General features: G+C 37.2%; 1 protein-coding gene across 1 annotated transcript; it reads left to right on the forward strand.

The window, feature by feature from the left end:
• Window positions 1-313: 313 nt before the first annotated feature.
• LOC148309361 (UDP-N-acetylglucosamine--peptide N-acetylglucosaminyltransferase 110 kDa subunit-like) lies at window positions 314-15,001 on the forward strand. Its single transcript, XM_088260190.1, has 8 exons — window positions 314-319; window positions 1,109-1,209; window positions 10,813-11,216; window positions 12,387-13,615; window positions 13,698-13,989; window positions 14,071-14,251; window positions 14,342-14,446; window positions 14,526-15,001. The coding sequence occupies exons 1-8, from the start codon at window positions 314-316 to the stop codon at window positions 14,728-14,730; spliced, it is 2,523 nt and encodes an 840-aa protein (XP_088116316.1). The 3' UTR covers window positions 14,731-15,001.
• Window positions 15,002-15,411: the final 410 nt, after the last annotated feature.

Genomic DNA, 15,411 nt, shown 5'->3' on the forward strand with positions numbered 1-15,411 from the left:
TGTCTTAGAAAGTATTTTACGTAATATTTGAAAAAACCGTTAGCAAAAATCGCAAATCGACGTGGGTTACCGCAGCAATAAGATAAAAGAATTTCATAACTGGTCGAGTACTGATTTTCAATCGCAATTAGATAAAATATTATATCGTTGCATCGCAAAACAATTCTGCCCCTCGCTTGAGACGAAATGTTTAGTGGAAAAATCAACTTCATTTTTATGAATTGCTCAACAACAAGCTCTACGAAAGATATAAACTGAATTTTCCAAATGACCAATTTCAATCTTCGGAACAATCATTCAAAAATCAATCAACATGCCTGTACTCTTCTTGCGAATGGATGGATTTTAATGTATTTCAGCTTTGAGATTTTATTTTTTTATTTTTTTTTGCGTTAATATTTTTTTAAATCCCATCTTCTTTCCACAAAATTGATGCAAATAGCCGAACCCGTAAAAAATAGAGCTAAGATATTGATTACGTTTATTCCAACACATTTTCCAATTTTATGCTTTAAACGCAAAGCTACATGTATACTTTACACGAATGAAACTCTAATTTTGACGTAAACAAGTGAAGAAATTTTGGACTTTCTAGGTTCATAAGTATCTATTAATTGTTCCTAGAAGTGATAATACCGTGACTCAAACCTAGGTTTAATTATTTTGAGCTAAGTGCTGAATGGGAATTTTTGTACTTAATTAGTCATTCTATGCATGACATTATATTGGCGATGGCACTTATCGGTGGTGGTTGATATCTGAGAAACATTTGGTGGACATTTTCTTTATTTCAAGGTGATGGCTATACCTCAGAAAAGTTACATTTGTGCATATTTTTACAATACATTGTTTATCTGTATAATAGTTTCTGCGTGCTCACTGTACTCACTGTACTCACTGCACTGGGAATGGTATGAAGTGAAGAAATTATAGGTATAAGTACAGTGTATTCTTGTAATTATAGGTATATAATGTATCTGACAACGAGGAGGAGCAATGGAATCAACCAATCTCAACTGCTGCCACCGAGGACATCCTGCTCAAACGGAGAGAGATTGGGGAGCTCTCTATGTAGCAATGTGACACCCTTGCCCGTTGTTTCCGGCAGGTGTTGAAGAAGAGGAAGAAACAGACAAACTCGGAAAGGTTTGTCAAGAAGCCAGCAGCCAATTTGACCCTGCAAGCCTCGGTGGACTCGTCTAAATCAGAGTGCGACTAAGAAATAAATAAAAATTTAAGTTCATAAAGAACTTGCTCGTGGAACGAATTTTCGATGGAATTTTAGACAAATTCAAAAATTTTGCAATTACGATTATGGCGTTCTTCTCTATCTGCCCACGGCGTGTCGGTTAGTTTGTCATAGACGTTCAAATGAGGTTTAATCCGTCGGAACCTCATCCGAGTGCAATTCTACCGCGAACGACCAAGATGTCAAATCCAAACGGCTAGCGCGTTATCTTTCTTCTTCTTCTTAATGAGCCCTCTGACCTCCACTGCTGGATACAGGCTTCTTCCCCTTCTTTCCTCCGGTCGGTTGCTGCTTGCAGCCAGTTTTTACCCCCCACCATCTCTTTTGGGGTCTTGCGACACCTCATTTGTTCTCCCGAGGTCTCCATCGTAGAATTATTGGGAGGCGTGGATCTTTCCGCGGATCGCAGTGCGCACTTGAGCTTCTCCGCATTCGCTATAGTCTCTAGTGCATATGCATATGTGTTCACTGGCAGTATGCAGGATTCGTACACTTTTCTTTTTAGACAGGTCGGAATCTCCTTATTTTGCAGAATCTGTTTGAGTTTTTTCGTTTCAGTTTTTTTTTTTCAGTTTTATCTTTTGTCCAAGATATATGTACTCGTCTACTATTTGTAGGATTTCATTATTGACAGAGATGATCTGGTATTCGGGACTCGTGATTTTTGTTTTTGTGAAGTTCATATTTAGACTGATTTTACTAGAAGCCTCGTGCGATTCTTAATTTATCATTAGACTTAGTTGATCGATGCTTTCATTTATAGCTAATATATCATCAGCTGTCAAGCAGTCGAGGTGATTCAGATATGTGCCATCTATCTTCAGCCCCTCGCTATCCCAGTTGAGGGTTATAAATACATCTTCCAGGGCTAAAGTGAATAGCTTTGGTGAAATTGTGTCGCATGGTCGCACACCTTTTTGTATATTTATTTTTTTAAATTTTAGTGTTTTCATCAATTAAAACAGTCATAGTTACATTATCATACATACAATTTATTGATTGCATACATATCTAGAGTCTATTCTTGCATTTTGGAGTGCCTCGATGATTGCCCACTTTTCAACTGAATCAAACGCTCTTTGCTAACAAGAAAAGCTATTCACTTGTTGTTTTCTGTAATAGCATTTGTTTAATAATACTTTTATGGTTTCCCCCAGCTTAAGCATATCACTTGTTAAAAGATCTTCACTTGAAGCTTTGTTATGTTTCATTTGTTTTAGAGCATTTTTCTATTTCGTTTATTTCAACTTTTGGCAAATCTTTTGTTCTGTATGTATTTTTTGTTTTCCGACTTTCATATTTTTATTACTTCCCATCGTTCCTTTCATGAGCTCTCTATTATATCTTCTAATGCCTTTTCTTATCCCATTCCTGATAATTTAGTTCAAGAGTCTATACTGTTTTGAATCCCTATCGAGAGTTTTGCGTTCTTCGAGTAACTGGAGAGTGTCATTTGATATTAAAGTCACCGGTTATAATAACTAGCTTTGTTTTTTCAGATTTTTTAGCTTTGGCAATATCTTCGTAAAGTTGCTCCACTTCTTCATCTTCAGAGGCACTTGTAGGAGAATATGCTTGGATGATTTGTATAGTAAATATTCCATTTAGTTTAATTAAGACATATGCTATTCATTTTTTTTAGCGCGTTTAGCGAGTTATGCCAAGTCATAATTTTAATTCAGTGGTTGCCATAATCAGTAAGCGACCGGCTGCGCGAGGGGCCAGACGTGTCTCCGCACACACGAATTTTTTTTTTAGAATACATATTGGAGTTTGTTTTTTTGTGGATATTTATTGAAAAATGAGAACAATTTTTTAAGCCTCCACTCGTTTACCAGTGATTTTGGTTAAATGTTACGTGGATTTTAAGAAAATTAAGTTGCGGGCCGTCTTAATCGATTTCTCAGTAATGAATTTATACCCTTTTCTATTTTTTACTTTTAAAAAAATATTTAATATTTATTTTAATTTAATTTTTTTTTAATAAGACTTAATTTCTAATCACTTATCTATGGCAGGTCTCTCCAGTACGCCATTACTACGATAAATTTCCTACTGCACGGTTGACTATTTCAAAGTTGTTACAAACATGGACCCCAAGGATGTTCAAGTATTGTAAATGGTTTTTTTAAATATTTTATAGTCTTTCACTGGCTGAATTAAGTTTTTTTTATTAAGTAATGCTGTTTTGTTCGAAATATTCCATCTCAATGACATTGTCAAAAATGCATATTTTCTAAATCGATTATCGATGTTCGATCCTTGTAGATAGATGGATCATTCATTGTAAATGCTTTTTTATTCTCTTTCACTGTCTGAATTACTTTTTTTTTTAAATGCGTTTTTTTTCGAAATATTTCATATGAATGACATTTTGATGTTATTGTCACAACTTTATAGATTCTTTATGGATTCTTTTTAAAATGCACTTTATCTAACTTTATAATAGCCACAGATATGAAATACTATATTCTAATAAGAATAATAGTTTACTTTAACGAATTACGTTTTTTTTTTTAAATGCGTTTTTTTTCGAAATATTTCATATGAATGACATTTTGATGTTATTGTCACAACTTTATAGATTCTTTATGGATTCTTTTTAAAATGCACTTTATCTAACTTTATAATAGCCACAGATATGAAATACTATATTCTAATAAGAATAATAGTTTACTTTAACGAATTACGTTTTTTTTTTTAAATGCGTTTTTTTTCGAAATATTTCATATGAATGACATTTTGATGTTATTGTCACAACTTTATAGATTCTTCATGGATTCTTTTTCAAATGCACTTTATCTAACTTTATAATAGCCACAGATATGAAATACTATATTCTAATAAGTATTTCATATCTGTGGCTATTATTTGTCACATTTTCGTGTCATTTATAACCCTGAACATTTTGTTTTCCTAATGATGTCTTTACTTTGCTCATTCCTTTTTTGTCACTTATTCGTAACCACCGGTGCACAAACCGCACATCTGAATCGATGCAGTATCATCTTGGTCGTTATGGAATTACAATAAGTTTATGTAATCATGTTTTAACGATCAAGGTTCATAGTAAAAATAATTCTGACACTAAATTGATAATATTAATTTGAACAAAGCCACTGGTTTTTTTTACAAATTATTTTTAAAATGTTTACTCGATTTAATTGTACGCTTGCATATTTTGACATCTCTACGTAGATGAAGCTGGTATATGTGATGATATTGATTTGTAGATTTGATTTAATTTATGTATTGAATGTTAAATCAAACACTGATTTTTTGAGTCTACTAAGTTGTATTTTACTGTTAAAAGGTCAATTTTGTGACAGTTGTTCCGCCTAGTTATGGCATATTCAAACGAATGTGAAGATTAAACGGACTGACGGTCCATATATAGCTATACACTTCTGGGTACTCGGGTAACAGTTTTAACATGTGCAGCAATCATTTACGGGAGGGAGACGACTATAGTTAACGGGGCATGTAGGTACGTATACTTGTATTCATTTTCAGGGAAAGGAACAATTCATAGACACGGTATTATGAGACCATTAATGTTTTTTTATAGCTTAAGACAAATGTTGATGATACTATAATACTATAGTGTCATTTGACTCCAATGCGTGACTCGAGTATTCAACGGGTAATGGGACATGCAGGTTCATATGTATAATTAATTCTATTTATTTCCTGGGAAGGGAAGAATCTATTGACGATGATGGCAATTGTGAGAGAATTAATGTTTTAAAGCTAAAGACTTTGTTGGTAATATTATAAAAGGTTATTTTTATTTGATTCCAATATGTGACTGAAGTATTATCAAGGATTTATACAAACACAGATGTGTGTATTATTATTAACTATTTTTAAGAATTTGCATACGTAGATGTAAATGTGGTTAAAAATTCTTTGTTTCTCAATTATGCATCATGAAAGCTTTTACATAAAGAGAAATGATGTACAATGACAGTATATAACAGTGGTGAAGATATTAGGCTGATTGGTTCATTAATAATTTTAAAATTAGGATTATTTACATACTTATCGACAACCCACCAACCTTTTTGTACTTTTATTATTTCAGTTCTAGTGTGGTCATCAATTTAAGCAGGCATAGTTGCATTATCATGTATAAAATTGATCAATTGTACATATCCAGAGTCTATTCTTGCATTTCGGAGTGCCTCGATAATTCTCTACTGAATCAAACGCTGTTTGATAATCAATAAAAGCTATTCACTTGTTGTTTTCTCTATGAGCAGTCTTAATGTCTGGATGTGCTCGAGCCAGTTCGTTCTAGAGGTTGATGAGTATAACATTTTAGGGTTGAGTGATTTGTTATGATCTTTGTTGGCAACTTGTACAGATGAGAAAGCAAACCAACGGGTCGATAGTTTTCTAGATTGTCGCTGTCTCCTTTTTTAAATAAAACTTTTACCTCAGCCTTTTTGCCAGCCACTAGGTATCCTGCCTCGTTCCGGACATTTGTCCAATAGTACTTTTATGGCTTCTATTAACTCGTTACCTCGTCTTCACCTAGAGCTTTGTTATTTTTCATTTCTTTTAAAGCCGTTTTCTATTTCGTTTATTTCAACTTCTGGCAAATCTTCTGTTCTACTGTATTTTTTGTTTTTTGTTAATATGTGATGTGTAAAGTTTTGCATTAAGAATGTTTCCCTCTTCAGACAATTCCATTTCGATCTTTTATTTCAGTCATGTTGCAGTTTCCTCGAGATCATATTCGTTTCGAGACATTCATATTTTTATTACTTTCTATCGTTTCTTCTATGAGCTCTGTTTTATATCTTCTAATGTCTCTCCTTATCTCTTTTCTGATAGTTTTGTTCGAGAGTTTTTACTGGTTTGAATGGTAGTAAATATTCCATTTAGTTTAATTAAGACGAATATAACTCTATTATTTTTTTAGCGAGTTGCGCCAAGTCATAATTAGTGGAACGGTTAGTCGGATTGATTTAGGTAAATTATTAGTTGTATCTTTAATTCAGTGGTTACCATAATCAGTAAGCGGCCGGTTGCGCGAGGGGCCAGACGTGTCTCGGCCCAAAATATTTTTTTTATTTAGAATACATTTAATATTTTTTCGAATATTTATTGAAAAAAATTTATCAATATTTTGAAACTCCTAACCTTCATTTTATTAAGCCTCCACTCGTTTACCAGTGATTTTGGTTAAATGGTAAGTACCATTATAACCAAGGTATTTTTGACCAAGTGGTTTAAAAAGAAAATTAAATTGCGGGCTATCGAATGTCCCGCCTTTTTAAATTTCTCATTAATGAATTTATACCCTTTTCTGTTTTTTTTTTTTTTTTGATTAAAAATTCAATACGACTTAATTTCTAATCATTTATCTATGGTAGTCTCTCCAGTACGCCATTACTACGATAAATTTCCTACTGGACGGTCTACTTTTTTAAAGTTGCTACTAACATGGACCCCAAGGATGTTCAAGTATTGTAAATGTTTTTTTTTTATATTTTATAGTCTTTCACTGGCTGAATTAAGTTTTTTTTTATTAATTAATGCGGTTTTGTTCGAAATATTCCATCTCAATGACATTGTCAAAAATGCATATTTTCTAAATCGATTATCGATGTTCGATCCTTGTAGATAGATGGATCATTCATTGTGAATGCTTTTTTATTCTCTCTCACTGTCTGAATTACGTTTTTTTTTAATGCGTTTTTTTTCGAAATATTTCATATGAATGACATTTTGATGTTATTGTCACAACTTGATAGATTCTTTATGGATTCTTTTTAAAATGCACTTTATCTAACTTTATAATAGCCACAGATATGAAATACTATATTCTAATAAGAATAATAGAATATGTCTCGCGAAATGTCACATTTTCGTGTCATTTATAACCCTGAACATTTTGTTTTCCTAATGATGTCTTTACTTTGCTCATTCCTTTTTGTCACTTATTCGTAACCACCGGTGCATAAACCGCACATCTGAATCGATGCAGTATCATCTTGGTCGTTATGGAATTACAATAAGTTTATGTAATCATGTTTTAACGATCAAGGTTCATAGTAAAAATAATTCTGACACTAAATTGATAATATTAATTTGAACAAAGCCACTGGTTTTTTTTACAAATTATTTTTAAAATGTTTACTCGAGTTAATTGTACGCTTGCATATTTTGACATCTCTACGTAGATGAAGCTGGTATATGTGATGATATTGATTTGTAGATTTGATTTAATTTATGTGTTGAATGTTAAATCAAACACTGATTTTTTGAGTCTACTCAGTTGTATTTTACTGTTAAAAGTTCAATATTTGTGACAGTTGTTCCGCCTAGTTATGGCATATTCAAACGAATGTGAAGATTAAACGGACTGATGGTCCATATATAGCTATACACTTCTGGGTACTCGGGTAATAGTTTTAACATGTGCAGTAATCATTTACGGGAGGGAGACGACTATAGTTAACGGGGCATGTAGGTACGTATACTTGTATTCATTTTCAGGGAAAGGAACAATTCATAGACACGGTATTGAGACCATTAATGTTTTTTTATAGCTTAAGACAAATGTTGATGATACTATAATACTATAGTGTCATTTGACTCCAATGCGTGACTCGAGTGTTCAACTGGTAATGGGACATGCAGGTTCATATGTATAATTAATCCTATTTATTTCCTGGAAAAGGAAGAATCTATTGACGATGATGGCAATTGTGAGAGAATTAATGTTTTAAAGCTAAAGACTTAGTTGGTAATATTATAAAAGGTTATTTTTATTTGATTCCAATATGTGACTGAAGTATTATCAGGGATTTATATAAACACAGATGTGTGTATTATTATTAACTATTTTTAAGAATTTGCATATGTAGATGTAAATGTGGTTAAAAATTCTTTGTTTCTCAATTATGCATCATGAAAGCTTTTACATAAAGAGAAATGATGTACAATGACAGTATATAACAGTGGTGAAGATATTAGGCTGATTTGTTCATTAATAATTTTAAAATTAGGATTATTTACACACTTATCGACAACCCACCAACCTTTTTGTACTTTTATTATTTCAGTTCTAGTGTCGTCATCAATTTAAGCAGGCATAGTTGCATTATCATGTATAAAATTGATCAATTGTACATATCCAGAGTCTATTCTTGCATTTCGGAGTGCCTCGATAATTCTCTACTGAATCAAACGCTGTTTGATAATCAATAAAAGCTATTCACTTGTTGTTTTCTCTATGAGCAGTCTTAATGTCTGGATGTGCTCGAGCCAGCTCGTTCTACAGGTCGATGAGTATAACATTTTAGGGTTGAGCGTTTTGTTATGATCTTTGTTAGCAACTTGTACAGATGAGAAAGCAAACCAACGGGTCGACAATTTTCTAGATTGTCGCTGTATCCTTTTTTAAATAAAACTTTTACCTCAGCATTTTGCCAGCCACTAGGTATCCTGCCTCGTTCCGGACATTTGTCCGATAGTACTTTTATGGCTTCTATTAACTTCTTATTAGCTATTGGCTTCTATTTACCCCGTCTTCACCTAGAGCTTTGTTATTTTTCATTTAGTAAATATTGCATTTAGTTTAATTAAGACGAATATAACTCTATTAATTTTTTAGCGAGTTGCGCCAAGTCATAATTAGTGGAACGGTAAGTCGGATTGATTTAGGTAAATTATTAGTTGTAACTTTAATTCAGTGGTTACCATAGTCAGTAAGCGACCGGTTGCGCGAGGGGCCAGACGTGTTTCGGCCCAAAATTTTTTTTTTAGAATACCTTTGATATTTTTTTGGATATTTATTGAAAAAAAATTATCAATATTTTAAAACTCCTAACCTTCATTTTATTAAGCCTCCACTCGTTTACCAGTGATTTTGGTTAAATGGTACTTGGTTTTAAAGAAAATTAAGTTGCGGGCTATCGAATATCCCGCCTTTATAATTATCTCATTAATGAATTTATACCCTTTTTTATATTAAAAATTCAATGCGACTTCATTTCTAATCACTAATCTATGGTAGGTCTCTCCAGTACGCCATTATTACGAGAAATTTCCGACTGGACTGTCGACATATTGACATGGACATTTTTTCAAATATAGTCTTTCACTATCTGAATTAAGTTTTTTTTATAATGCGTTTTGTTTCGAAATATTTCATATGAATGACGTTTTGATGTTATTGTCAAAACTTCATAGATTCTTTTCAAAATGCACTTTTTCTAACTTTATAAATAGCCACAGATATGAAATACTATATTCTAATAAGAATAATAGATTTTGACTCGCGTTTTGTCACATTTTCGTGTCATTTATAACCCTGACCATTTTGTTTTCCTAATGATGTCTTTTCTTTGTTCATTCCTTTTATGTCACTTATTCGTAACCACCGGTGCATAAAACGCACATCTAAATTGATGCAGTATCATCTTGGTCGTTATGTAATTTCAATAAGTTTATGTAATCATGTTTTAACGATCAAGGTTCGTAGTAAAAATAATTCTGACACTAAATCGGTAATATTAATTTAAACAAAGTCACTGTTTTTTTATTACAAGTTATTTTAAAAATTTGATCTTGAGTTAAATTGTATGTTTGCATTTTTTGACATCTCTTGATAATACTCAAGTCGCGTATTGGAGTCAAATAACAAAAACCTCTTATAATATAACCTAATAATTTTCTTTAGCTTTAAAACATTAATTCTCTCACAATTGCCATGTCAATAGATTCTTCCTTTCCCAGGAAATAAATAGAATTAATTATACATATGTACCTACATGTCACATTACCCGTTGAACACTCGAGTCACGCATTGGAGTCAAATGACACTATAATATTATAGTATCATCGACATTTGTCTTAAGCTATAAAAACATTAATGGTCTCACAATACCTTGTCGATGAATTGTTCCTTTCCCTGAAAATGAATACAAGTATACGTACCTACGTGCCCCGTTAACTATTGTCTCCATCCCGTAAATGATTACTGCACGTGTTAAAACTATTAAACCTAGAAGCGTATAGCTATATAAAGTTCATTTAATCTTCACATTCGTTTGAAAATGCCATATCTAGGCGAAACAATTGATTTTTTCATGTGCCTTTTTTTTCTTAACAATAAAATACAACTTAGTAGACTCAAAACAACGAGTGTTTGATTTAACATTAAATACATAAATTATATTATGATATACTAACTAACCAGCCTATGAGAGGTCGCAAGCCCTGTAAATACCCAGACCTCCATATTCTTTCGTCAACTTTGTGCGAAATTTAAGAAATATTGGTATCTATCAAGTAAAACTTAAATTAAAAACGCCATATTCTTCTTCATCTATGTCGATATGTAAAAAAATGTAACAATAACTCCCGAGTGGAGAAAACTCAGATTTATACACCAATATTTGATTTTAAAATGATGCGGAATTTCAGAAACGGTAGTGCTTATCGAGTAAAAGTTAAATCGAAAGCTTTCTTAAAACTTAATTTAAATTCTTCTCCATCTATTGTATATTGAGATATCTATATGTCCTCAATAGGTGAGTTGTTTCCAGGAAGGTGTCGTCCCTTTGCCTGAGGGCTCTAGACTTCGACCCCGACAATGCGGCGCTGCACTGCGGGCTGGGCAACGCGTACTACGGGGAGGGGCTCACGGACCCGGCCATCGCCGCGTACCGGCGCGCCATCGAGCTGCAGCCCGACTTCCCGGACGCGCACTGCAACCTCGGCAACGCGCTCAGGCGGAAGGGGCAGTTCGGGGAGGCGGAGGACTGCTACAACGCGGCGCTGCGCCTGTGCCCCGCGCACCCCGGCTCGCTCCACATGCTCGCCACCACCAAGCGCGAGCAGGGCCTCCTCGGGCAGGCCGCGCGCCTCTACCTCGAGGCGCTGCGCGTGATGCCCGCGCCTTCCTCCGCCGTCGCGCACAACGGCCTGGCCCTCGTGCTGCAGCGGCGAGGTCGGTCAACCGAACTGAACTACTAACGGGTCACCTTAGGCAAATTGCAAATTATTGTACATTTGCATATTGCATATTCGCAATATGGGTGTGATATCACCCGAGGGTGGCACGGAGGAGTGCTTCCGGACCGATCAGCGGTCAGGAGGCAGGGTGCTTCCTCTTTCGGCCTTCCTTATCCGAACGAGACCTCGCCTATACGAGGAGTAGATCAGTTTTTATCTCTCTCGTGTCAGTTCTCTCTTTGCTTTTTTATCCATCGGTGCTAATAAGGAATCACTTGTCCGCGAGAGAGTTTCACATAAAGCCACAACAAATCAAATAGGGGTCGCGGTATTAAAATGAATTTTCTCCCTCGTTTTCTTTGCGCAAGTGAGTGCCGTGAGTCCCGAGGGGATGCCGTATCCTCGGATAGTTACGTTCATCTTTCGACAGGTTCTTAGTTCGATTCGTAAACTAAATTAAAATTAAAATTTCTAACATATATATTACATTGTATTGACGTAGTGTTATTTTTAACAGTAAACTTGTTAAATATTAGACTTATTAATGTTGTTAAAATCCGATTTTTCATTTGTTTTTGAAATTCTGTTGATGCTGTTTTTGCAATTAGTCACTTTAACCTGAATCTGTTAAGTAAAATGTCGCCCATTTCACGGTGATACCTCAGATTCTGTAAATACAAAGGTTAAAAATGAATTTTGAGTGTATTTTGTTACAGAATCTGATTTATGTTTATTGTTTTATAAGTAATTTAAGAGAATTTTCACAGCGTGAAATATCTACAAAAACTCATACATCACACATTTTGCAAACAACCCGAACACTTTTTTATTGCGATATTTATTTCTCAACATTTTGTATTTCGTATATTTCTATCGATCGTTATTTTCTACCCGGATATAAAATGGAGTATTTTTTTGGGCGTTTAAAAAGTAATATGTATTTTTCCTCTTCTTCGTCCAAAGTCGTCGGTCCTCGACCATATTTATCCCGATCAATTTAAAAGCATTATGCGCAATAGAATCATAACCGAATATCTCCAAACTCAAAATTGTCAGAGTAAAAGTTCTTTAAAAGAAAACCCCTAAGATTTGATGTACTTCAATTTGGACTTAATTTTATACCGCTTTGTAAGAAGCAATCTGTACAATTACTCTCCACTTGCAGGGAAGTTGGCCGAAGCCCTGGCCCATTTGGTGGAAGCGACCAAAATTCAGCCGTTGTTCCCGGATGCCTTTGTCAATGCGGGCAATATTCTGAAGGAGATGGGAAACGCAACCCAAGCATTCGATTGCTACACGACCGCCATCTTAATGAAGCCGACGCTTGCGGACGCTCACTGCAACCTCGCCAGCGTCCACAAGGGCTGGGGGAATATGCCCGAAGCCATCCGATCCTACCGGACCGCTCTCGAGCTGAAGCCCGACTTCCCCGACGCCTATTGCGATCTCGCCTACTGCTTGCAATATGTCGGCGACTGGAGCGACTACGACGCCCGCATGGGGAAGGTCGTCAGCATCGTGACCGAGCAGCTGCAGATGGGCAGCCTGCCGTCCGTCCACCCCCACCCCTCCGTGGTGTATCCCCTGCCCGACGAGTTGAGGAAGCTGATTGCGGTTCGGCACGCCAGCCTGTGCGAGAGAAAGGTGCGCATGCTGAACAAGCCCCCGTACGAGTTCAGCCGCGAGCTCGAGGGCAGGATCCGCATCGGCTACGTCAGCGCCTGCTTCCGAGACTGCTCCACATCCCATCTCATGCAATCCATCCCCGGCATGCACGACCGATCCAAGTTTGAGATTTTCTGTTACGCTCTATTGCCCGACGATGGAACCAGTTTCAGGGCTAAAGTTGTCCGAGAGTGCGATAATTTCGTGGACCTCTCCGCGATCCCGTGCGACGGCAAGGCCGCCGATATGATCCACAACGACAAAATCCACATTTTGGTGAACCTGAACGGCCATACCGGAGGAGCGCGCAACGGCATCTTCGCGCTGCGTCCGGCACCGATCCAGGTGATGTGGCTGGGCTACCCGGGGACGAGCGGGGCCGACTATATGGACTACATCATCACGGACGCCGTAACCAGCCCCCTAGAGATGGCCGACCAGTACTCGGAGAAGCTGGCCTACATGCCGTACACCTTCTTCGTGGGCGACCACGAGCGCATGTTCCCGCACCTGCGCGAGAGGCTGCTCATAGCCAATAACGGTGACACCGTAGCCGTCATCAACGGGGCCGACCTCTCTCCTCTGGTGAAGAATAACGCTTCCGTGAAGGAAGTGCACCGAGAGTACCGAGCGGATAAGACTACGGTGCACATCTCCCACAAGGTGCTAACTCTCGATCCACCCACCATATCTGCCATGCTTCATATGGTCGCGCATAGGGAGACTCGGGTAATTACTTCTTATCTCGTTTCAACACACAATTACCGTTAAATCGACCTATTAAATAAAAAATAACCCATTTGTTTCGCAGACTTCGGTCAACGGAGTGCGGGTGCAGAATGGGCTGGCCATCAAGCAAATCGACAACAAGGCGGCCCGTGGCGAGCAGGTCCCGCAGCATATTCAGTTTACCGGCCGGAATCAGTACCATCTGCCAGGCTCCAGCGTCGTGTTCTGCAACTTCGGCCGGCTGTGCTTCATCGATCCGAACACGCTGGCCATGTGGGTGCACATCCTGCTCCGCGTGCCCCGTTCGGTGCTCTGGCTAATACGCTATTCGTCCTGCGGTGAAATCAACGTTCGGCGCTCCGCCCAGGAACTGGGTAACTTCCTATCGACGCTCGCATAATACTATAATAATAGGGAAACGCCGCTCGGTGTTAAAGTTCGCGTTTCCTTCTCAGGACTCCACCCCGATCGCATAATATTCTCGGATTGGGCATCCAAGGAGGAGCACGTGCGGCGCGGGCAGCTGGCCGACATCTGCCTCGAGACTCCGCTGTGCAACGGCCGCGTTTCCAGCATGGACCTGCTCTGGGCCGGCACCCCAGTCGTCGCCCTGGCCGGAGAGACCCACGCTTCCAGGTACCCACTGCCTACTACCTACCTGACACTCTCGTTACATAGTTATGTTTGCGACACGACTCACTGAGATGTTTGCGAATGTGTTATTAGGGTTGTCGCCTCGCAGCTGTATGCTCTCGGCTGCCCGGAACTGATCGCCACGGACCACTGGCACTATCGGAACATCGCTCTCAAGTTGGGAAACGATAAAGAATAGTGAGTGACAATTATTTACGTATGTGGACTCCAGCGGGTCCTCGCACTATTGGAACACTAAGTCGGTTTTTGATTTCAGCTTGAAGGCGGTTCGAGCCAAGGTCTGGACCCAGAGAGTGCCGAGTCCGCTGTTTGACTGCGAGAAGTACACGCAGGAACTGGAGGAGCTGTACTCCACCATGTGGGACCGGTACGCGAAGAAGAAGAAGCCCGACCACCTCACCAATACTGTCGGCTTTTATTCTTATGAAGCAAATTTTCGTATATTTCTTTACAAATATTGAGAGTTAATTTTTTTTTCATATGACAATATAAAATGTGCCCATATTTATATTGCCCATTGCCGGAATCCCATTGCCGTTGTTGTGGACGCTTCAGTCCCAAATTGTTTGGTAAAGGAATTCCTCATTGTGAACCCAAGTGCCAATGAAGCCGCGAGCATTTACAGCTTCTTCCATAATTCAGTGTAACGATTGTCCTATTTCTGTGTATAAACCGGTTTGAATTTATTTTAGATTGTCTTTATTTTTTATCTAATAAAAAAATGTGAAAATTTAATGTTGTTTTATTTCAAATTTTCCATTATAAACCCACCCTACGCATACATCTCGCCTCACTTTTAATATCATCACAATACTTGTTGAGGCATAATTATTTAGTTTTGTGCCGGAACATATCTCTCGTGTTGAGGGGGTCTTACTGTACATATATAATGAAAAATGCTCTTAATTTTTTTTCATTTAGGAGATAGTAACATCCAGATATTTCAACATTCATAGAAGAAGTTTATTGAGATGGGAATAAGTCTTATAACCTGTCATTAGTTATTACTTATACTTAAATGATTGAATAATTTCACATGCACGAAAAGGAAACTGTCCATGGCGAAAATTGTATTTACATTAATAAACTCAAAAGTCGTACATTTTTTGTTAATATTTAAAAGACGTATCTTATTGCATTCA

Source organism: Brachycentrus maculatus, unplaced genomic scaffold, assembly GCF_059751285.1.
Source record: "Brachycentrus maculatus isolate JH-2025_06_01 unplaced genomic scaffold, ASM5975128v1 h1tg000126l, whole genome shotgun sequence".
Lineage (NCBI taxonomy): Eukaryota > Metazoa > Arthropoda > Insecta > Trichoptera > Brachycentridae > Brachycentrus > Brachycentrus maculatus.